Consider the following 21011-nt stretch of genomic DNA (forward strand, 5'->3'; position numbering starts at 1 on the left):
CCGGGTCTTCTCAGTGGTTCGTTCTGTAGATCACGGAGAATAAGATGGCAATGAACCAAAGAGCACCGCGTGTCGGTAGTGCAGTAGCGGTTCGTGATGTAATGGCGCGCCCTAGTCATGGTTCGCCTGGCCACGAGGCAAAGGTTGAAACGCCAGGCTCGTCTTCCTCTAACAGTGGCTGGCAGGGTTCAGACGTCGAGGTAGCGTTGTGGTTGCAGAGTGACACTTGGATGCACTGATCCTATGAGGGGGCAGAGAAAGCATGGCAACGCTTGGGAACGCATGGGAAGGATTTTAACGCAGGCAGACACCTCGTGCTAACCGAAGCAACGCCCGGACCGCGATGAGGGATGGATGGATGGGCATCGCGGTGGGTTGAGGTCGACTCCTCATTAGTATCTCTGGAGTCGAGGTCGAGATATTCATTGAAAATGGAGATCTAGCAGGTGTGATGGCAGCACCCCGCTCCTACGCATATGACAGACTATGGTTGTTTTGAAACATTCCAGTGTGTTTCATCCCAGATATTTGTATTCTGTTCAAGGGGTGAGAAGACGAGATGGATGACAGGACGGGACAGTCAAAGTGGACGAGACCGGAAGGAGGTGAGCAACTTGCGTGTTCCATTGGAAAAAAAAAGAGATGCAAATCGCGATGGCCAATAGCACACACGAGTTGACGTCGAGGTGGCTGGTAAAGGGCACGTGCGTTTCTCTCGCTTACTGGCATTACAGGGGGGGTCAAGCCACTTTGGGAGCCCTTGGGAGCCAGTCAGGCCTCAGCGCTCCACTGTCAGGATGATGTGACGGGCAGGACGGGCAGCGGACAGTGGGTGGGCGGCGGACTGGGGGTTGACGAGGGATGGGCGAGCAAGCGGATTGGTGCTTGCGGCGGACGGTGACGGGGCCCTGACGCACCGCTACAGGGCATGGGTGCACCGGGGGCAGTCATTCTACAGCGGGTTTTGCTGGCCTCCAGTCACCACCTCAGTGGTTCCTTGGGCTTCACTGCAACTGGGTCTTGGGCCGAAAAAGCAGTCCAGAGCCATCCATCCCGGGAGCCACTCCTCGCCTCCAGTCAGTCGTCCACTGCACCGCACCGCACCGCACCGCTTTCCGAACACGGTTCGACATTGCATACACGCAGCGCAGGGCCTTACCTCGTAAATACATACTAGCACCTCGTAATTGCTTTGCGCTCTGCGAGTCTATGCGGCAACCTTGCAGTCATCAGCTCAACATTCCCGCCGTCTGCGACACCTGCCAACTTGCGCACCGAATCCGTCCAGACCAAGCCGTCCCGCCAGCAATCCTGCACTCCCACGGCCTCTTTTTCCCAACCGAACACACGCCACGCCAGTCCGACTCTGGCTGTTGCTGTCTTGACCTGCACCGAACCGGACGATCCCCTACCGCAGCCGCTCGCCGCCGATAACTAAGGTATCCTGTCGCCCACGGACTCGGCATCGGATGAGATTCTCTCGACCTCCTTGCTCCTGCATATTCCAACTTTTCGCCCTCGCTCAGCTCACCATTCTTCCTCCGAGTCTTCCTCCTGGACGGGCATGATTGGCGAACCTTCAATCGAATAGCAACCGTCGCTCCTTCACTCGAATCCGAGCTCTTATTTTTGGTTACCTTTGCTCCGGAGACTTTGCTTGGGGAAGAGCGAGAAAGAGGGAGGAACATATTGCTCGCAAGACGTCACACTACCGACCTCAGTTATGATGCAGGCACCGCCAGGCCCTTCTCAGCGCATGCAACGCCGCTCCCCCGGTGCCGAACCTGGGCCCCCACCAAATGTTCCCGTACGTTCGATATCGCCCGGCAACAGCGTACAGTCGCGCTCTTCCAACGCCTCGAACCGATCGGCGCCTCCAAATGGCATGCGAAGATCAAATGTGAGTATACCACGCGTTGTCCACGGTGCTCGGCGTTGCTCGCAAGCTGTTGCCCGAGATCTGGGCTCCTCTTGCAATCCACCCTACCAAGCCCTAGCTCCTCCCAACTATCTTGCAAGAAACTGACCAGACATTTCCGCAGAACTCTACTAGCTCTCAAATGCCCTTATCGCAAATAGAGAAGAGCGTCACTCACTTGCTAGTTGCCACGAAACAGCTTCTCGAGACTCTCACACAATGGTCGCGCGGCCAAGCCACCGACGGCCAGGTTTCCGACGTCTATGTGAGACTAGGATACGAGTTCAACATGGCCTGCCGGGCATTCACAGCTATCAACGTGGACACCTCCGACCTGGGCAACGTTCCCGAACTGCTGCGAAGTATTCTAGAGGCTACCCTTAGTCAAGAAGCAAGCACCGAGAGCTTGGAGAAATACCTCCCACGTATTCGCGACATTATAATCAACTTGCTTCACGGCCTCAAGCGGAAGCAGCAGAAGCTGAGACAGAAGGGACCGAGAGATAGGGAAAGTGGCGGTTCGGGGGGAGCCCCGGAGCGGACAACGAGCACGAGTACCATCGGTAGCACGAATACTGGCCTAACGAATCTGCTCGAGGAGGGTATACAGAATGGCTATCGGCCAGATGCGCAGAGGGAATCGTCACAGTCAGCTGGCGCACCTGCTACGTCTCCAAACCGTCGCTACATGCCCCCTCGAGATCAGTCTCGCGGTTCCGTCAACTCAGAGCAGTCGTCCATGTCCAGCGGAACAATGCAGAACATCCCCGTCATGCCGCCATACCCCGGAGACGAGACGTCGATGCCCTCTCAGCCGTCTAACGAGATCAACGTTGACTCTTTCCCGCCGCCCCCACCACCGCCAAAGCAGCAGTCGAGCGCGTTCGCTGCCCTGCAGAAGGGAGGTGACTTGGAGAGAAGGGCGTCTCGTCGATACTCGCAGTACCAGATCTCGAAGCATCTGGGCGGCGCTGTGAACGGCATGCCTATGCTGCCGTCGCAAAACTCGCCGATACCCAACCGAGGCCGAGGCGAGGTGAGAGAGTCTCTCCGTGCGGTTCAGACACGGGAGACTCTTCGTCAAAATCGCGCATCGAAACAGCCTCCAGCAGACTCATCGCCCGCTCCAAGTCGGGGTGCCGAGGAATCAGCAGAGACATCCACAGCTAGGCCGGAGAGCCCTACGATTCAGACCCCCGAAGACAAGTATCCCAAACCTAGTGCTACCATCAATGGGCCTCTCAGCGATGACCTTCCCATCATGTCTCCTGATGATGACGAGCCCGCGCAAAAGCCGCTGCCACCGGTGAAAGACGAGCCGAGATCGCCGCAAGTCAGAACACCCGAGAAGAAGCGAGACGCAACCTTCCTTTCAGAGCAATCCCCGCCATTGACGAAAGATTTGACTCTGTTTTTGCAGTACAAGTCAAAGGTCAAAAAGTTTGTGCTGCCGGAGGGCTACAGCGAGCTTTCTCTGGGCCGTCTCCAGCTAGCTTTCATCGAGAAGTTCTCTTGGAACACCCAGGCTAACGGTGCCGATTTGCCCGAAATTTATATCCAAGATCCCGTTTCAGGGGTAAGGCATGAGCTGGAGGACCTATCAGACATCAAGGACCGTACCGTTCTTGTCCTTAACGTCGAGGCCCTGGATGAGGTCAAGCGCCACATCGATGATGGCATTGGCCAACTTAAGAAGATCGTACAGGATGTTAAGCAGAATGTGGATGACCAAGGATTGGCGATCCAACGAGTTTCGGACCGCCAGCAAGAAACCGCAACGGAAATGGCTAGGTTGGCAGCAATGCCACCTGTGGTCGCTGCACCAGCCGACGGAGCCGGCGCGGTCGCCGTTGGAGGCGGCCGCAAGCTCGCTGGCACCCACTTGACTGAGATTCAGAGCCTCCGCCGTGACCTCGCGGTCATGCGACAAGCCTACTCCAAGTTCCAGTCGGAAATCCAGGGCTCCATGTCCCTCATCCGCAACAAGGCGAGCAACGTCAAGTCCGCAGTGGTCAAGGCCTCGGTTCCCACCATCGAGGGCGAGACCGGCCACGCCTACGTCACCAAGGGCCGCGAACAACTCAATGCGGACTCTGACCGACTCGTCGCTAGAGTCGACGATCTTCAGGACTTGGTGGAAGACCTTCGCAAGGATGTGGTTCTCCGTGGTGTGCGACCGCTGCCTAGGCAACTCGAGGGCGTCGCCAAGGATATTACGAAGCTTTCGAAGGAGCTTAAGAAGGTGGAGGATTACATGAAGGAGGAGAAGCCCATCTGGACCAAGATCTGGGAGAAGGAGCTTGAGGAGGTGTGCAAGGGCCGTGATGAGCTGCGCCTTATGGAGGACCTCATGGTCGATCTGCAGGACGACTTGGAAAAGGCCTCGGAGACGTTTGCGCTGGTCGAGCAGGCCACCAAGGAACAGATGAAGGATAACGGCAGCAGCGCCAGCGCTGGCACTGCTCGCAACTTTTCCAAGGGCTTAAACAACCTGGGAAACAGCCTTGACCAGAACGCCGCGAAGGATGGCGTTCTGGGAGAGGTCAGGGCGCTACAGCCTAATCACGAAAATCGATTGGAAGCTATCGAGAGGGCAGAGAAGCTCAGGCAAAAGGAGCTTGCGGGCCGCAAGGGCAACGAACTGCAGAGAGAACTTGCGAATTTCGTGGAGGAGGGCAAGCTGAAGAAATCAGGCGGGTTTGAGGAGGTCGAGAGGGCCCGCTTGGCGAAGGACGAAAGAATCAGGAAGGAAGTGTGGGAAAGACAGAACGGCATCATCGCCGAAGGAGAAGAAGAGGAGGAGGGTGTCGAGTACGAGTACGAAGAAGTGGAAGAAGAGGAAGAGGAAGAAGCAGGTGCCGCCGCCGACGCTGCCGCACCAGATGGAGAGAAGTCGCCGCCACCACCACCGGCAGCGTAAGGGATGGAAAAGGTTCTACGTGTTATGCCCGTATGGAGGATATGTCCAAACACCTTTTTTGTTCTGTCCTCTCTCTCTTCTTTTACCGACCCGCTTCAACATGGCGGAGCTTTTTTTTCGTGTGGGAGCTTTCCCGATTCTTATTTTTTTGCATTGCAGGATTGAGTTCTTTGCCTGGCTGGCCGCATACCTCTTTTTGCGCTTGTCGTGTTAGCTTTTAGCGAAGGCGAATGATGGACTTTTAGTTTTGCACCATGCTTTTCGATTGAGTGGTTTGAATCCCTCGTACTCCCATCCCCTAATCGATGCTGGTTGTATGGTTCTAATATAAATGGCATATTGGCCGATCACTTACTGTACGGCAACAGCAATTGGTTCAGGTGATTGAGTAGATTCTTCCCACGTTGTTGGATGGCGAGGTTTGGGGCCTCCAGGAGGAGTACGGTTCCATATATGTGTGTGTTTGTCTATCAGGCATTGACTTAATCATATCCTGTTCTCGATTTCCGTTGTTTGTGGTGTATTGGGATTATACTCATGCGGCAGCCGCTTTTGAGGCCAAGCTGATATGAAAGCCCTCTGAGCCATCGTTCTCCATGAGAAAGCGGGTCGCTTAGGGGATGACCTTCTGCGTATTGATCACAATAGAAGGACTCAATACTCGAAACCCATGAGTTCTGTCCCGAGGAGTTACCTTGCCGGCATCCCTCCTTTTTATATGCCGCGACTCTTACGGACCACTGCTGTGAATGTTGTTAGGCCCAAACAACTAGGTATCCTCGTACGTATTTAGGTATTTAAGATGCAATTCGCAATAAAATCATGGCCGGTGCAGACAATGTTCTCTTGGGCTAGGGCTCAATGAAGACATTCGAAGAAAAAGGCAAAGGTTCTGGAGTAGACCACAATAGCCAACAACTCAGCCATAAGTAGAGATCCAGGCGTAAGCCACAAACACTACTCCTTGACACTATCTCCTAGGTCATATTCTATATGCATAGTCCACGGGCGGTTGGTCGGTATATTATACGAAGTCATGATGCATGAACGAATGTAAGCAGGGTTGTCACTTCCAAGCATTGAAAGAGAACGGGAAACTCAAGGATTTGTCGCTGCGTTTCTTGGGTGAATGGCTTGAGCAAATGCCTTCTACACGTTGACTTAGAATGGGCAATCAAACATGCTGAAGCCATTTTCTACGGGGCGGGCCTTGAAGCAGACCGGCCCCGCGTGAAGTCGGAGTTTGCTCAGCGACAGATTGCGAACTATTTGCAATGTTCGCTCCAGGTGCATCATTCATTAGTGACTTTTCATCATGTTCTTGAAGTTTTTGGAGGCCCGTATATCATGGTCTAGAAAGTCTATTTAAATACACCCAGCCGCTGATATTATTCTCTCTCTCTATTCTTCGCGAAGTATTCTTATGATGATTCCGTAGTGCCGGCTCACGGCCCGACGTTATAAGAATTTCGTGGGAAGATTTTGAACCCCACCGACCAGCAACGACAATCGGCAATGCTCAATTGCTTATCTGAAGAGGTCATGATCTTGGGTGGTAATTCTCAGTAACATTGATACTCAGTGCTTACAATGCTTGGGCTCTCGCATATATTTCTTCTTCAAAAGCCTTGATGTATCCCTTCGTGACGATTTCTCCAGCTGGCATGATCTGCGTGCCAAAGAGGCCGCAGATTCCAGTCTCACGATCAATCCACTATGGTAATGTCAGTTTGCAAGACTCTTGACTCAGTTGTTTTGAGGGGATTGTGATGCGACTTACCCAGAAGATGTTAGCTGCTCCGCTCCAGATCAGTGTCCCCTTCTTACGATACGGGTGGCTATCCCCGTCGATGAGAATCCCACCGAGTCCCCAGTCATACTCCTTGGTATCTGGAAAGTCTCCCACAAATCCCTGAGGGGTGTCCATGTTATGCAGCAGAGCCTTCTTCGACTGGGCACTTAGCTGAGGCTTGAACATCTCCGCAGTGGTCTCTGGACGGAGCAGTTTGCCATCGTCGATGAGGAGGGAGTAGGGAATTTCGATGTATTCGTCCATCCTCCCGTGCAGACCCTGACCTCCAAGCGGAGACTCTACACCGTCGTTGAGATGTCTTCCGGTATAAGGAATGACTTTGCCAGTCTCCGGGTTGCGGGTGCTCAGCGGCCAGAGGGTCTTTTCCACATTGGCGGCGTTGAATGTGAAGGAGTTGAGGTTCAGGGGCTCGAAGATGTTCTGGCGCATGTAAGTTTCCAGGTCTTGGCCGGTCAGGACCTCGACGAGACGACCGGTCCAGTCGATGGCATTGCTGTACGCCCAGTGTGTGCCGGGTTCGTAGAGAAACGGGTAGGAGAAGCGCTCTTCCACGTTTGATCCTGAGACGGGTTTTTTGCCGTTGAGAATCTGCCAGCGCTGGATTTCAGGAGAGAGAAAGTCGTAGCCCGTTCCGGCGGAGTGGGATAGAAGCTGACGTAGGGTGATTGGATTCTTGCGGGGTGAGAGAATGGGCTCGTTGGAGCTGGTGAAGCCGCTAAGAACCGGTTGAGAGGCAAGGGCGGGGAGATGGGGGGAAATATCCTCATCTAGGGTGACGATGTTACGCTCTACGAGTTGGAGAGCGGAGATGGTGGTTATGATCTTTGTTGCAGAAGCTAACCAGAGAGTTGATGTTGGGGATATGGGTGGAACGTGGGGTGCGTTCTGAGAGTTGATGACTTGGGAGTAGTTTAGGCGGCCTAGACGTGTCAGAGACAGAGTCAAGTAAGAGGCAGAGCAATGATACCTGATTTGTCCTTTGCGTATAGTAAGACGCCTGGCAGAATGCCATCGTGAACGGCGGTGGTGACTTTTTCTTCAAATGTAGACATATTGGATATTGAGGGCGATGTGCTGCTGAAGAAATGACGCAAATGAGGGGATCGCGAGAGTGGTATTGGGCCGCTTCTGAGACGCCTGAAGCTTGATTGAATTCTATACTCTCTGCCAAAAATTCTCAAATTTGCCCAAGCTGTTCAGTCGATATTATACTAGGATTTCCATATGCCTCCGAGTAGTTCGTGATCCTCTGCGTACATGACGCAGGGAGTTTCTTTCAAACACCCCTGCAACTCGGATGAACGTCACATTTCCTGACAAATGAACCCTGCAAGTTGTTCTCGCGAGTCGTATGTAATGTACATAATCGTTATCTCTCTTCGGCGGCTTTCCCGCCCGCTGACCGCTTAATTAGTTCAAGCCCTGTTATTTCCGGGGATCGACATTGAGTAAGCGGGTTTGCCGTGGAGGCCCTTGACTGACGTGAGCCGCTCCAACTTCACTCCGAAAGCAATCTTTGCAGCTCATGGATGTAAGAGGGTTCTCAACGGCGGAAGGAATTCGGACAGTCAGAAGTCCGGCAGTCTGTAATGTTGCGATATGGTTGTGTGACGCCACTGGTATTTTTTTCCACTGTTTGCTCCAGGGCCCGTTCCATTTCCAAGAGCGTGGATTTGAAATGCCACTCCCTAGATTCTTTGACAGCACATCAGTCTTACACGCCGAGAGGAGTGACTACCATACCAACAACGGTAACCAGCAGAATCGACCCCATCGCAAGACTCAACGTCTCAAGATTCCCAAAAGAAGTGTTCACAGTGGCGTTGAGACCGCCGGCGACAACTCCCGCTGCGCCCCATGCCGTGAGAACGCGACCGTACTCTTGAGGAAAGTTCGCTGGCTCAGCCAATCGAGATTTGATCAAACCAGGAAGGATGCTGAAGCCCGCCCCATGGGCGAAGAGGATTGCGCAGAGTGTGACGAGGGCCAAGGCTTGGTTCGACGTTTGCCACAGAGCGACCAACAGCTTGGCCCGGATGGAGAAAAAGACGATGAAGGTGCGTTTGGTTCCGAAAGTAGAGTTGAGAGGGGTCGCGAGGAGTCCTCCGCTGGCGAGTGCGGCCATCGTGTAAGGCAGGTAATTCCCAGAACCGTCTTGATCTGTCGACCTGTAGTGCGAGACCCCCGGAAGGAGAGTAGAGAATGCCACCATTCCAGGCAAGGCGTTGAAGAAGAGCAAGATCCAGAAGGTGCCCTTCAGAAAGTTCTCGGGCTTCTTCGCGAGCGGTGCAGATGGTGCTTGCCGTTGATCATTGGTCGTATCGCTGGGTAACAACAGCTGTGTCGCGACCCCAGCGGCTATGAATGTCACACCCCCAATCTTGAGGAAGCCGCCAACATCCTCCACACTTCGCGTGTTGAATCTGAGGAACGAAGATAAGGCGAAGCTGGCGGCCGCGCCCGAAGAGAAGCCCAAAGGTCCTATGGCGCTTCTTGCCAGTGGATGATTCGGGAATGCTTGGCCAACCATGATGATAACGGCGAGGTATGTCCATCCTACGCCGATTCCACCGATAAACAGCCCGGCGAGGAGGCCTGGAAAGTTCGAAGAAGCCAAGAAATGGCCCGTGGAAAGCACAGCGAGACCCCAAAGTGCTGTACCTCTCGCCGCAGCAGAACGGGCACCATTCTTTGAGATTGAGGAGGCGGCCGTCGCGACTCCGATTGCAAGACCGGCGCTGGCTGCACCGAAGGGGGCGAAAGACCACTCGTGAGAGACTTTGAGAAGTCTAGGTAGCTCGAACTGCACGATACTGAGGGCGTAGGCGGTTCCGATGCTGAACATGTTGGCGTAGCTCGCCAGAGCAACTTGTGACGCTACGGACATACTGATATCGGGCAAGTAAAGGCAATGAAGTAAACGAGGTGCAGGTTCAAGAGAAGAGTCTGCATGAGAATGTCCTCTCCCATCTAGACGGGACACCTCAGGGTCAAAATAGATGTCGTTGATCTTCAGCGGGAAAGCTTATCCACCATTCCGCCTTTGAACTGACATGCACGCCCTTTTGACGCTGGAAGTGGGACGAACGCTTTCACAAAAGTCAGCGGAACGTAGCCGCCCTTGCCGCTGGCAGCCCTTTTGCCAATTTCAGGAATGCACCATACGCTGGATGTCGAATCTTCAAGTTGCATCATTGTTCAAGATTAACTTTACGACCCTAAAAGTTGGGTTGGAGTGGGATGCGAGCTGTGGACGAGAAAAGAACTCGAAAATAACAAAGCCCAACAGATTGAGAATACGGTCGGAATGAATTGGTCATGACTATGGATACATTAGTTACTTACAACCCGTCCTCGCGACTCTGAATGAAACCACAGCAGCTCAGAAACATCCAACAATGTACTGGAAACTGACCATTGCTCCAAGTCAATATAAGTTGGGATAAGAACAAAGTGCGGAAGGACATGAGGTAGTCACGAAGAAGGTTACGCAGCTACGCAGGTGTTACAAACAACCTCACATATCCCATGCGCGCTCCACCAAGAGCAATGTGTCATGAAAAACATGTATGGAAAGCCTCTTGATTAAGAGGCATATGAGCAAGATAAACCAATTACCTTTAGTCTTCTCGGTAGACTTAAAGGAGACAGTGGACTCTTCCTACGTGTTACTTTCATTCACCATCGTACTGGCATCTTCAAGTTTCGTCATGTATAAAAGTCTCCCCTCATCGTTCGACGAAGGAGCTCAGCAGTTTCATCTCACACACATTTATCTTTATGCGTGGCCTCGTATCCACGATTAGCACACGAATCTGAACTTTGCCTTCTCCCAACCCTCCCTCCTCACGATTCTCACTCCAAAACCCTCTCCATTTCTCACCGGCTTGGGCGTGCCATCTGCAAGCGTACACGCCATTGCCTCCGGAACCTGCAACTCGCCAACGTTGCCATTCAGAGGTTTCACCTCAAATCCAAGCAACAACGCCGACACAAACCCCAGATTCTCCGCAAAAGCAAAGTTCCGCCCAGGACACAAGTGCCGGCCCCCTCCGAAGGGAATATACGCCGCTCTCTTCATCTTCTCGTCCCCAACCTCTTTCCTACCCCCATTCTCGACCGCCAGAAACCTGTCAGGAACAAATAACGCCGGAGCCTCTCCCCAAACATGGTCCATATGGTGCAGAACTTCAGCGGAGAGTTGTAGATTAACCCCGCTCTTCAACATGTAAGACCTGCTCTTCCCGTCAGAAATAGTCGTATCCTTCGTAACTCTCCGATTCCCAATAACCCTGCTCGAGAGCCGCATGCTCTCGCGGTAACAGCTCACAAGCAGGGGACACTCCTTCTCAAAAAATGTGATGTCGATGATAGCCTCGTCCTCTTTCCGCTGCGAGGCTTCCAGAACTTCCTCACGCAGTCTCTCGACCAGCTCCGACCGCGTAAAAACATGCGCCAGAAACCAGAAAAAGACCGGGATAGTGTTGGCTGTTCCAACATGCAGCAGCCCCAGCTCGAACGTTCCAATCTCGCGGTCCGGGATGCCGTACCTCCGCAGGACATCCGCTCTGGCCTTGACAATCTGCGCCACGTCGTCGTTGTGGTCGTGTCTGGCCATGTAAAACCTCGACAGGCCCGCTTGAAGACGTGCGCGGGCTTGGAAGGCGTTGCGGGCTGTGTACTGCGGGAGGATGTCGAGGATGAACATGGGCACGCCGCTTTCAAAAGTCCTACGACCATGTCAGCAACACACATTCTTCCCTCCTCTCTCTTTCTCGAGAATACGCACCACAGGTCATCAATCAACGTCAGATCCTTCATCACCGGATTCTCAACCCCGTAAAGCCCCTCCGTCGTCGCGAGCGTCATGACCCTCCTCACCCACGCAAACAAATTCGGCACATCAAGTCCGCTCTCATCACCGACTCCTCCACCGATCCTCTCGAGCTCCGCGGAGACGTACTTCAGCGCGTTGGCGTTCATGCGGTGAAGATGGGCACCATTCAACGCAGGGTGGATGACACCAAAAAAGTCCGGTACAAGGTCCGTTTCCCGCAGCAGCTTGGCTACATCGTTGCTTAGTCCGAGGTCTTTCTGGGCGAACTCAACGGCGAAGGGCTCGAATGAGAGGTCTTTGTTGCGGTAGGCAGACTGCACGAGGGCCGGGTCCCAGATGGCGTAGAGTTTGCCGTTGAGAATCGGCAGGGTTGCTATCGGCAAGCCTCTCTCACTAATGGGGATAGCGATGTCAGTCATTTTATTCACGGGGAGGGAGCTGTCGAAAAGGCTTCTTCTCACTATAAGACTTTGAAATACTGGCCTTGGTGCCAGAGAAGGCCGATCAAGTGGCCTATCACCGGAACCCGGGATTTCAAAGCCGGCGGCTCTCGATCGTCGAGGTCAGGGGTGGACCATCTGATGATGAGAAGTCCGATAGCAGTCAATCCTGCAATGAGGCTGAAAAACGTTGGTGAGAATCCAAAGTCCCCCGGCAAGATAGAAGTTGAGGCGTTCCCAACTATTGACATATTCTCGGCCATGGCGATATCTCGTTGCTCTCACAAGCAATCAGAACTAATTACCATCAAAGCAAAAGAGCAGCCTTTTGCTCTTGAACGCGGGATCTCTGCTTTTAAGAAACTCTCTTCCCAATTGGCTTCGGCGCCGGGAGCTATGCGGACGCCTAACTGATAGACTTTCCGGTGGGATAATTGCTGCCACCAAGAGCATGACGGGCCAAATGAGACGTCTGCCATTTCACACCTTTTGCCAAGCGGTTGACACGCCCGTGGGCCATCCCGAATACGAATGGTGAAGGTAGCTATCGACATTGTATTGATCGACTCCCACTTCAGCCGGCTGAGATGTCCCTGCTACCGCCCCTAACTGTGCTCAGTATTTGCACCAATCAATGAAAGTCTGCATGAGGGGCGGGCGATCATATATTGTAGTGAAGGCGTCTCTTGCCGACGTGTCGACATCGACGTGATGTTCGCGATGGACTGACATTCGCTTCATGTTACTTGTCACTGGTGGCGTGGATGTCAAACTGCTCGTCTGAGATCAAAGACATCGTATAAACCTAACTCAATTGAAAACCTTTCTGATGGTGCACTAAGCACGATAAAAACAGTGCATATGAATACATGATCTACAGCCAAACCCCCCAACGCTCCCTTGTACCCATCCAAGCTAGCCAGCCGATTGAGCTGTCTTCCTGGAGCTCGAATTTTGTACATTTTCCCTTTATTTCTGTGTAAGCCGACCAAGACGGGTTCTCATTTATCGACCATAACGGTCAGGCTGTCTATCATAGCCCATTTGCCGCTGCTGCATCATCTGCTGTTGTTGCAGCTCCCGAGGGTCCCTCTGATCTCTAGGATCGCGCATTTGCATCTCTCTTGGATCGGCGCCATATGGCCCAGGAGGCGGACCACGAGCATCGTAACCGACAGGCGTGTAGCTGCGTTGCGGCATTTGGTCCCTCGGTCCCGGTGTCGCGTATCGCGGTGGATAAGCTTGCGGCGCCTGGGGTGGCATCGGCTCAGGTGCCCTAGTGACTGGCGGGTAACGACCTTGCATGGCGTGCGGATGTTGGGGAGGAGGCTGGCCATACATGGGAGCGCCTCTGTCGTCCCGCATAGACATATGGTGGTGCGGCGGAGGTTGCTGCTGCTGAGGCGGGGCGGATGCCCAGGATTGCTGCGGCAAACCACCCGCGGGTATCTTTTGAGCAGATGTGTGTGGAGATGCCCAAGTAGACTGAGGCGGCGGCGCTGGTTGAGCCTTGGGTGTTGCGTGAGAAGGCGGCCAGGCCGATGGTGGTTGCTGTGGCGGCTGCGGTTGACCCATGGCGTGGCCCTGGGGTCCAGTTGGCCACGCGTTTTCGCGAGCTTGCGGGGGCGGCGGCTCCCGTCTAGATGCCGACTGATGAACGGCGTATTGCTGGGGTGGGGAGCCAGCAGCTCCGTACGCAGGGTAGCCGGTCTGTGGTTGGTAGTGATCTCGGGGAGGTGGCTGCGCCTGAGGCGGATAAGGCTGTGCGACTTGAGTTGAGTTGGTCGCGGGTGTTTGATGCTGCGGGTATTGATGACGGTAATAGTCGCGCTCGACTGCGTTTGCTGCGTCGTGAGGAGAAGCCATAGTAGATCTCGGCGCACTCATGTGCTGAGCCTGTGGTGAAGCAGTATATGTTGGCTTCAGCGGAGGCATGGCTGACGCAGATGGGGCAGCATTCCGGGCATAAGGATATGCTTGAGGGGGCTCTCGCTCCGGACGCAATGGTGTTGGAGTTGGCGCTGGCGCAGGGCCTCTAGACATGCTTTGAGGAGGAGGCGTGGGCGACGGTTTGACTTGAGCCATATCGTTAACACGCTTAGGCTGAGGCGTCGGTGCAGGTGCAGCTGCAGCCGCGGGAGGATCGTCATTGAGCAATGCCATGAGGTTGGATGTCTTGCGTGGCTCCGAAGCTGGCGGACGAGGTGCTGCAGCAGGCGGCGGAGTGCCATAAGAGTCCATATGCGGGGGCATGGGTCTCTGGGCACTGGCGATCGGGCGTTGCGCAGGGGGCGTCGATACCGATGGCTGAGGGTCGCCGAGTAAGCCACGACCGCCTGGCTGCGGCATTGGCTGACCGTAAGCTTGGGGCACCGGTGTCGGTGCTCCGCGAGGCGGCTCCGCCTGCCTGGCCGGGACCGGCGGTTCCGATCGGGGAGGTGGAACGCTCCGGACCGGCTGTTGACCAAATCCGAAAGGCTCGTAACGGTGGTGAGGGGGTGTCATCTCGGGCTCCTGCTTCATGCGTGTGCGCTCGGGTCGCAAATGCTCCTTGGCCTGTTGAGCTTGTTGAGCTTGTTGTGCCTGTTGTGCCTGTTGTGCCTGTTGTGCCTGTTGAGCCTCCAATTTCTGCCTCTCCATTTGTTGTCTCTCCATCTGTTGCCTCTCCAAGGCCTGTTGTCTCTCAATTTGCAGCCGCTCGGCTTGCTGCCTCTCCATCTCTTGTCGCTCAAGCTGCTGTCTTTCCATAGCTTGCCGCTCGAGTTGTTGTTGCTGTTGACGCTCCATTTGTTGACGTTCCATTTGCTGCCTCTCAAGTTGCTGTTGCCTCTCAATCTGCTGCTGCTCAATTCTTTGTCGCTCCAGCTGTTGCTGCCTCTCCATTTGTTGCTGTTGCTCAATTCTTTGGCGTTCCACTTGCTGCCTCTCCAGCTGCTGCCTTTCGACCTGTTGACGATCAATCTGGGGTTCAGGCTGTGCGGGTTGAATAGGCTGAGCGGCAGCCAGAGGACGCTGCTGGATAGGCTCGGTGACTGGAGTTGCAGACGGCTTTTGGGAGATCCTGACTGGTTGAGGTGGCTGTGTTGACTCGCGCTCCCTCTCAGGAAAGCCGAAGGGCTGCTGCTGCGGTGCTTTTACGGGGCGAGAACTAGGCGATCCTGATTGTGTAACAATTGGCTGAACAACGGGATGGGGCGGCTGGATAGCCATTGGTGCCTGAGCAGCAGGCTGAGCGGGTGGCAAGGGAACAGCTTGAGGAGGCGCCACTGCTTGTGCAGGTGGCTGTTGTTGCTGCTGCTGTTGCTGTTGTGCAGGAGGCGCGGGAGTGATTGGCATAGTGAAACGTCCAAAAGGCGGGTTGCCTGGCGGCTGAGCAACTGGTTCAACCTTGGGCGTGACGACTTCGGCGGGCGGCTCAGTGACCGGTGCTGTAGACGCTGCAGGAGTTGTAGGAGCTGAGGCTGGGACGGGTGCGGCTGGAGGCGTGGGTGCTGCGGTTGGAGCAGAAGCAATAGCCCGGTGAGATCCGCCTGGAGTGGAATCGTACTTCTTGCGCCCTCCAACAGTTGGCAGTGGAGGATCGGGTAGCTTCTCTCCCCTCTGTTTCTTCGCATCGGCATCAGAAGCAAATTGTTCCCAATCACTCTTGCCCTGGTCCCTCTGTCGAACGAAGTAGTTCTTGACCATGACAGCTGTCTTGGAGCCCATATGTGTGGCAATGGCCGGCCAGTCCGTGCCGAAAGATTTCAATAGGCCCGGGAAGTCGTTTGCCTCCGAAACACTCCAGTAGCTAGAAGCAGTGCTTGGGGGACGGCGCTCGGGCTGCGGCTGAGCAATGTCGAAGGTTGCCAGCGTCGGTTGAGCAGGCAGTTGAGGCGGCTCTGGACGCAGCGACGGGGGCGCCATCACGTCCGAAATCACGGGGGTCGTAGAGACAGGGCGCTCCTGAACAACCAGAGGTGGCTGCTGAGCAGCTGCAAAAGGCGGTTGCACACCGGGCGTTGGCGCCTCGAACTGCGATGGCAGTCGGTTCTCCATCGGCACAGGAGGCGGCGGCTGGAACTCCACATTCTGAACGCGTGAGTTCGAGCGAGACCGCCCCTTGCCTGAGGCTGGAGTTGGCGCGGCTGCGAGGGTTTGTTGAGGTTTGGCGGCTTTGGGCTCCTTGTCCTTTGCTGCTCTTCTTCCCCTCTTCCTGCCATCGGGCTTGTCAGGATCTGCCTTTGCGCCGCGACGACCTGGTGTGCCAGCAGGCGTGGTGTTCTCGGATTCTGTGATTGGCTGCTCGAATCCCCATGTCGGAGCAGCGGCGCGACGGGGCCGTCTTCTCTCTCCGTTCTCGCCGTTTTCCTGGGTCTCCTCACCTTCGTTCTCCGCGTTCCCAAGCTCGGATACGAGTGCACTGGACCTAGTCTTGCCTCTACCCTTCTTCCTACGTTTGGGTTGCTTCTTGAGTTTGTCCTTGAGGTTCAGCTCCTTCTTCATCAGGTAGTAGTACTGAATGCATGTGCCAAAGTTGCGCTTTGGTACGTTCTCAGCAACCACACCCCACTGCTTGGGATTCGTGAGATATCTCTTCTCGAACTGCTCCGCTTCTTCTGGCGTGAAGTTGTTGATAGGCTGGAGGATTTGCCAGGCCGGCACCAGCTTTTCTACAGGGGTGAAACCGGTCGTATCCTTGAAGTATTCGGCGTCCCTCTCCTCTTGCGTCCAGTACATCTCAGGAATGACTGCCTCTTTTTCGCTGCGGTACTTCTCCTGCATGGCGCGCTGCTCTCTCTCCTTACGTTCTTCGTCTTCGCGCATGGAGGCTTGCAGAACTCTTTCAAGGTCACGCTCGCTCGCATACCTTCTGCCAGCTCCCCTGCCTTCTGGTTTGAGTTCTGGTGGAGGAGGGATGGGAATGTGCTTCTCGGGCATCGGCAAGCAGCTGATGAAGGTCTCTCGGCTCTTGACTGCAATCGGGTCGCTAGACACTGTGAAGTCGAGGTAATTGACATAATTCTCCGCGTAGTCCTTCTTTGCCACTGCTTGAGCTTTGTTCTTCTCGAGAGAGAAATTTCCAAGATGTTCCAAGATGAAGCTATCAATCAACGGGTCGGAATCCAGAGTTCGCAGGAAGTCTCTGTCCTGGTGCCAAGGACGACATCCGAAGTCGGGTAGGCTGTCAATCGGAGGTGTCGCGGAAAATTGGCGGATCTTGTCAATGAGCATTGCATCGGTGTCTTCCGATTCGGTAGAGTTGTCATCGTCGTCGTCTTCCATTTGCGAGGGTGTGCTTGGAAACGCCTTGTCGCCTTCAATGGTCTCGATCGGCTCGCTAGGAGGCTGAAGCAAAGGATGCCCGTTGGTAATCGGCTCCTTAGACCGCCGTTCCATCACTTGCTCCGCAGATGGCTTTTCCGGGGCAACGTCTTCCATTTGGACATCCACGTCCTTATCCTTGACTGGCTCGGGAGCTGGAGGAGAAGGCGCATCGTGAAGAGTGGCCGGCTCGTCGACATCCATCTCTTCGGTCTTAGGTTGCGGTTCAACAATGCTGGTCTCGACTGCGGGTTCTTCAGTCATCTCGGTATCGCCCTTGGCAGCTTCTTCGACAGGCTTTTCGGTTGGCTTTTCAGTTGGCTTGTCAGTTTCCGTGGGCTTCTCGATTTCCTTATCGACAGGTTCCTCCGCGGCCTTCTCAACAGCCTTCTTAACGGCCTCCTCGACTGGCTTCTCGATGGTTTCATCGACTGGCTTCTCAGATGGGATCTCGACCGGCTTCTCGACCGGCTTTTCCGCGGGTTCCTCGGTCGGTTTGTCGGCACCCTTTTCAGCCATGTTTTCCTCATCATCCTTCTTGATGTCCTTCACAGTCTCAGCATTCATCTCAGGTACCATCAAAGGCTCAGGCGCTGCTGGGAGTTGTGGCGCCGCCGGGGGTTCTGCTGCAACTTCCTTTACGATGTCCTTTGGCGTTGGCTTAATCTGCATAACAGGACTCGAGATCTTGGGTGTCTTCTCGCGCTGTTCCACGACCGGTGATTTGACAGGTGTCGGCTCTTTAGGTGGCTCAATCACCTCTGGGATTTGGCCAATGATGTCGGTGAAACCATCCGATTCCGTGAAAATAGACGCAATCGCGTCGTTAGAGACTGCTGCGTACCGGGCAATTATGAGATCCGGCGTCTTGTCGGCGGCCTGCTGAAGTTTCTGCAGTTCGGCCTCCTCTTTAGCGATCTCATTGCGGAAGTACTCTCCATAGTCCTCATCGTCGTCGGATTCGGAAGTTTGCTCAGAGACGGGTGCCGACGGCTCTTGTGGGGGCAAAACAAATCGCGCCCTGTGAGCAGACATTCGGCATTGCTTAGCGGGCTTGGACGGCTGCTCGTTCTTTTCCTCTGATCTGTCCTCGAAGGGGGGTCTGTCAGAGAGCCTGAGCTTCTCGTCGTCCCTCGAAGATGGTCGGTAGTCGTCATGTCCGTGTGCGTCAGTTCCCGACATGACGGCGTCCCTTGAAACGTCTAGATGGTCAACGTCCCGATCCATTGACGCTCTGGCCGAGTAACTGTCTCTTTCACTCTTGATGATGATCTCGCCGGGCTCGGGAAGATTGAGCGACTTGACAGATCCCTCCGTGGTCGAAGCATGAGAGTCGGCCTTCGCATCACTACTACGAGGACGTCTGTCGTAATCGCCGTGATCGGCCGGAACACTGTCATGTCTGAAGGGTACTGGTCGGTTTTGTTGGGCGAAGCTCTGTGACCTCATTATCTTGGGCGACTCGGGAATCTTCTTACCCGCTAAAGCAGGGTTGATCCATTGTTTGCTCGACGGCCGTTGCTGCTTTTGTTGCTGAGCTCGAGGACCCGAGGGAATCGGTGGGCTACCTTCTGGCAGACCCAGTTTGGCCGGTCCGGTGGGTGGAGCTGGAAATTCGCTGCCGCCAGAGTGTCCGGCGGACACAGGCCGTTCGGAGTTGAATGCTCTTGGCGCCGTCGGTGGAAGCTTGCCAGTGCCACCAATAATGGGCGATCCGTCGGCTGCGCCTGCGTTTCTACTGGGCACCGTTCCGAACGCTGGTGCTGATGGGGCCAGAGGCGGGGGAGAAATGTCCTTTGTGTTTGGCGACGGTGCCTGCGAGGATGCACCGCGCTCACGGTCTCGTTCAATGCCCTTAGGTCGTAGCAATTCTCGTTCGCGGGGATCACGAGGATCGCGGTCGTCGCGGGGATCCCTACGGGCGTCGGAGTCCATCCATCTATCGCCACGATCACGGTCGTCTCGATCGCGGCCCCAGCGCCCTTCCTGAGAGCGACTACGGGGACCGAATCGGTCGCGGTCGCGGTCATCATAAAAGCCTCCTCGCCCCCTGCCTCGGTCGCCCCAGCCCCCGCGTCCTCTGTCTCTGCCTCCTCTAAAACCGCCACGGGACATGAATGGAGGATCGGAATTGGAGGAACCGGCCGAGGGTGGTCCGCCGTCTCTCGAGCCTCGTCTAGATCTCTCGGCGTCGACGCCTAGCGGAGGATCTCTGTCTCGAAAATCTCGCTGCGGCGGTGATCGGCCTCTGCCTGGTGAACGCGGCCTTCCTCGGTAGCCTTCCCTATCTCTCCAGTCTCTGTCGCGTTCTCGCTCGCGACTTCTCTCATCTCTGTAAGGTCCATCGCGTCTATCTCTGAAGTCAATATCGCGGTCTCTTCCGCGATCTCTGCTCTCGTCGCGAGACCATCCGCGGCCACGGCCTCTGCCCCGTCCTCTGCTGAACTCGCCAGCGTAGCCGCCACCTCTAGGGCCGCTTGGAGGGTCTAAAAGTGCTTTGGGGCCGCGCGGGGGCTCACGGGATAGGTTGTCGCGGAATGAATCTCTGTTATTTTGGAATGCGGAAGTGTTGGAGCGCGCTTCGGCCGATGAACGACGGCGGTCGCCATCGCTGTACTGCGAAGCGCGTTCGTAGCGATCGGGCGAGCGGTCGCGAGGCGACCTAGAGCGACGATCTCCGTCATACCTCGAGGAATATCTCGAAGCCCTGTAGAGATCGTGATTAGCATGAAAGGGCCGGTCGAGGTTACGCCTCACACCCGCATGACGGCCCGGGCGGTCATACGGCGGTCGCATCTGAGTGTCTCTTTCTGAAAACGCCTGCTCTCGCGAGGGAGTGGCATTCGGTCTGGCTATCGCCGAAGACGGGAAAAAGCTTGATGCAGAGATACGGATGACTTGGGGTTGTTGTTTCGACTCGACTCACATGGCGCTAGGCTAGGCTGTCGCCCTTAAAGTTGGCTATGGAAAAGGTCCAATACCATATGTGTAAGGATTGGGACGTGGAACCAGAGGACCTTGGAACCTTGTGTGTCGTGGGTCGTTGGAAGACTTTGAGAGTGGTCGGGTTCCAACCTCGGATAAGCGTCTGTCGGTCGGTGTTCGCTGTTCAGGAGGTTAGGTAGCGGGAGAGCGGACACGGCGGGGAGTGGGTGCATCCGACAGCGGGTCGCGCACTTGTGTGAGTGGATGATGGCGATTATGGATGGACGAGGATCAGAATAAGCATGAGCGTCGTCGGGTAATGCTGTAGAAAATGGAAAGGCGACTCGATTGTCGTTGCTGGTCGAGGTGCGGGCAGCGAGAGATGCGACACACTCTGGGGAGCAATCGTGTGATGTTGAAGGATTGAAGACGGTACCCCGGCCACGTTCAGCCTGCAAAATACGGTTCGCGTGCAGTGGCGCTTATTTGGCACTGGACTGCCCGGACTGGACTGGATCTCAAATCCGCCAGGCGCTGCCCGGGGGCTCCAGCGTGTTGGGGGGCCGCGAGGCGGCAGGCCAGCTTCATTTTTACCGCCGCATACGCTAAGCCCGAAGAAGATGCTAGCGGGACCCCCGGCAGTTCACAGTGAGGCCCTGCCACAGCTGCCATGCCCTGCCAATTTCCAGCCTCCACTGCTGCCCGTCTTCCTTGTGTTCTCCGTGTTTTCTGTTCCATCTCTTGGCTCCGTTGGGTTGGGTGGCTCCATGCTTACGTACACAGACGCAACTAGTCGAGGTACAGAGTATGGATACAGACGCCAACATTGAACAAACAAACAAAAAAGAGGAGTC

General features: G+C 55.2%; 5 protein-coding genes across 5 annotated transcripts; 1 reads left to right on the forward strand and 4 right to left on the reverse strand.

Moving 5' to 3' along the window:
• Positions 1 to 1723: 1723 nt before the first annotated feature.
• BUD6 (Bud site selection protein 6) lies at positions 1724 to 4838 on the forward strand (the record flags this gene model as incomplete). The annotated part of the gene is made up of 2 exons (XM_032023769.2): positions 1724 to 1900; positions 2043 to 4838. The coding sequence occupies 2 exons, from the start codon at positions 1724 to 1726 to the stop codon at positions 4836 to 4838; spliced, it is 2973 nt and encodes a 990-aa protein (XP_031879468.2).
• Positions 4839 to 6423: 1585 nt separating this feature from the next.
• Positions 6424 to 7703, reverse strand: mokF (Acyltransferase mokF; the record flags this gene model as incomplete). Its single annotated transcript, XM_032023770.1, has 3 exons — positions 6424 to 6552; positions 6619 to 7571; positions 7619 to 7703. 3 exons carry the CDS (start codon positions 7701 to 7703, stop codon positions 6424 to 6426), a joined length of 1167 nt encoding a protein of 388 aa, XP_031879434.1.
• A 662-nt stretch (positions 7704 to 8365) lies between these two features.
• On the reverse strand, positions 8366 to 9538 carry CGGC5_v009566 (uncharacterized protein; the record flags this gene model as incomplete). The annotated part of the gene is made up of 1 exon (XM_032023771.1): positions 8366 to 9538. The coding sequence occupies one exon, from the start codon at positions 9536 to 9538 to the stop codon at positions 8366 to 8368; it is 1173 nt and encodes a 390-aa protein (XP_031879430.1).
• A 915-nt stretch (positions 9539 to 10453) lies between these two features.
• Positions 10454 to 12191, reverse strand: CGGC5_v009567 (25-hydroxycholesterol 7-alpha-hydroxylase; the record flags this gene model as incomplete). The annotated part of the gene is made up of 3 exons (XM_032023772.1): positions 10454 to 11381; positions 11441 to 11881; positions 11950 to 12191. The coding sequence occupies 3 exons, from the start codon at positions 12189 to 12191 to the stop codon at positions 10454 to 10456; spliced, it is 1611 nt and encodes a 536-aa protein (XP_031879431.1).
• Positions 12192 to 12933: 742 nt separating this feature from the next.
• On the reverse strand, positions 12934 to 20216 carry CGGC5_v009568 (Reticulocyte-binding protein 2-like protein a; the record flags this gene model as incomplete). The annotated part of the gene is made up of 4 exons (XM_066152189.1): positions 12934 to 19848; positions 19919 to 19939; positions 20159 to 20164; positions 20214 to 20216. 4 exons carry the CDS (start codon positions 20214 to 20216, stop codon positions 12934 to 12936), a joined length of 6945 nt encoding a protein of 2314 aa, XP_066008334.1.
• Between the last annotated feature and the right edge of the window lie 795 nt (positions 20217 to 21011).

The sequence above is a fragment of the Colletotrichum fructicola genome, assembly GCF_000319635.2.
Source record: "Colletotrichum fructicola Nara gc5 chromosome Unknown KSG_Nara_v1_contig05, whole genome shotgun sequence".
Classification (NCBI taxonomy): Eukaryota; Fungi; Ascomycota; class Sordariomycetes; order Glomerellales; family Glomerellaceae; genus Colletotrichum; species Colletotrichum fructicola.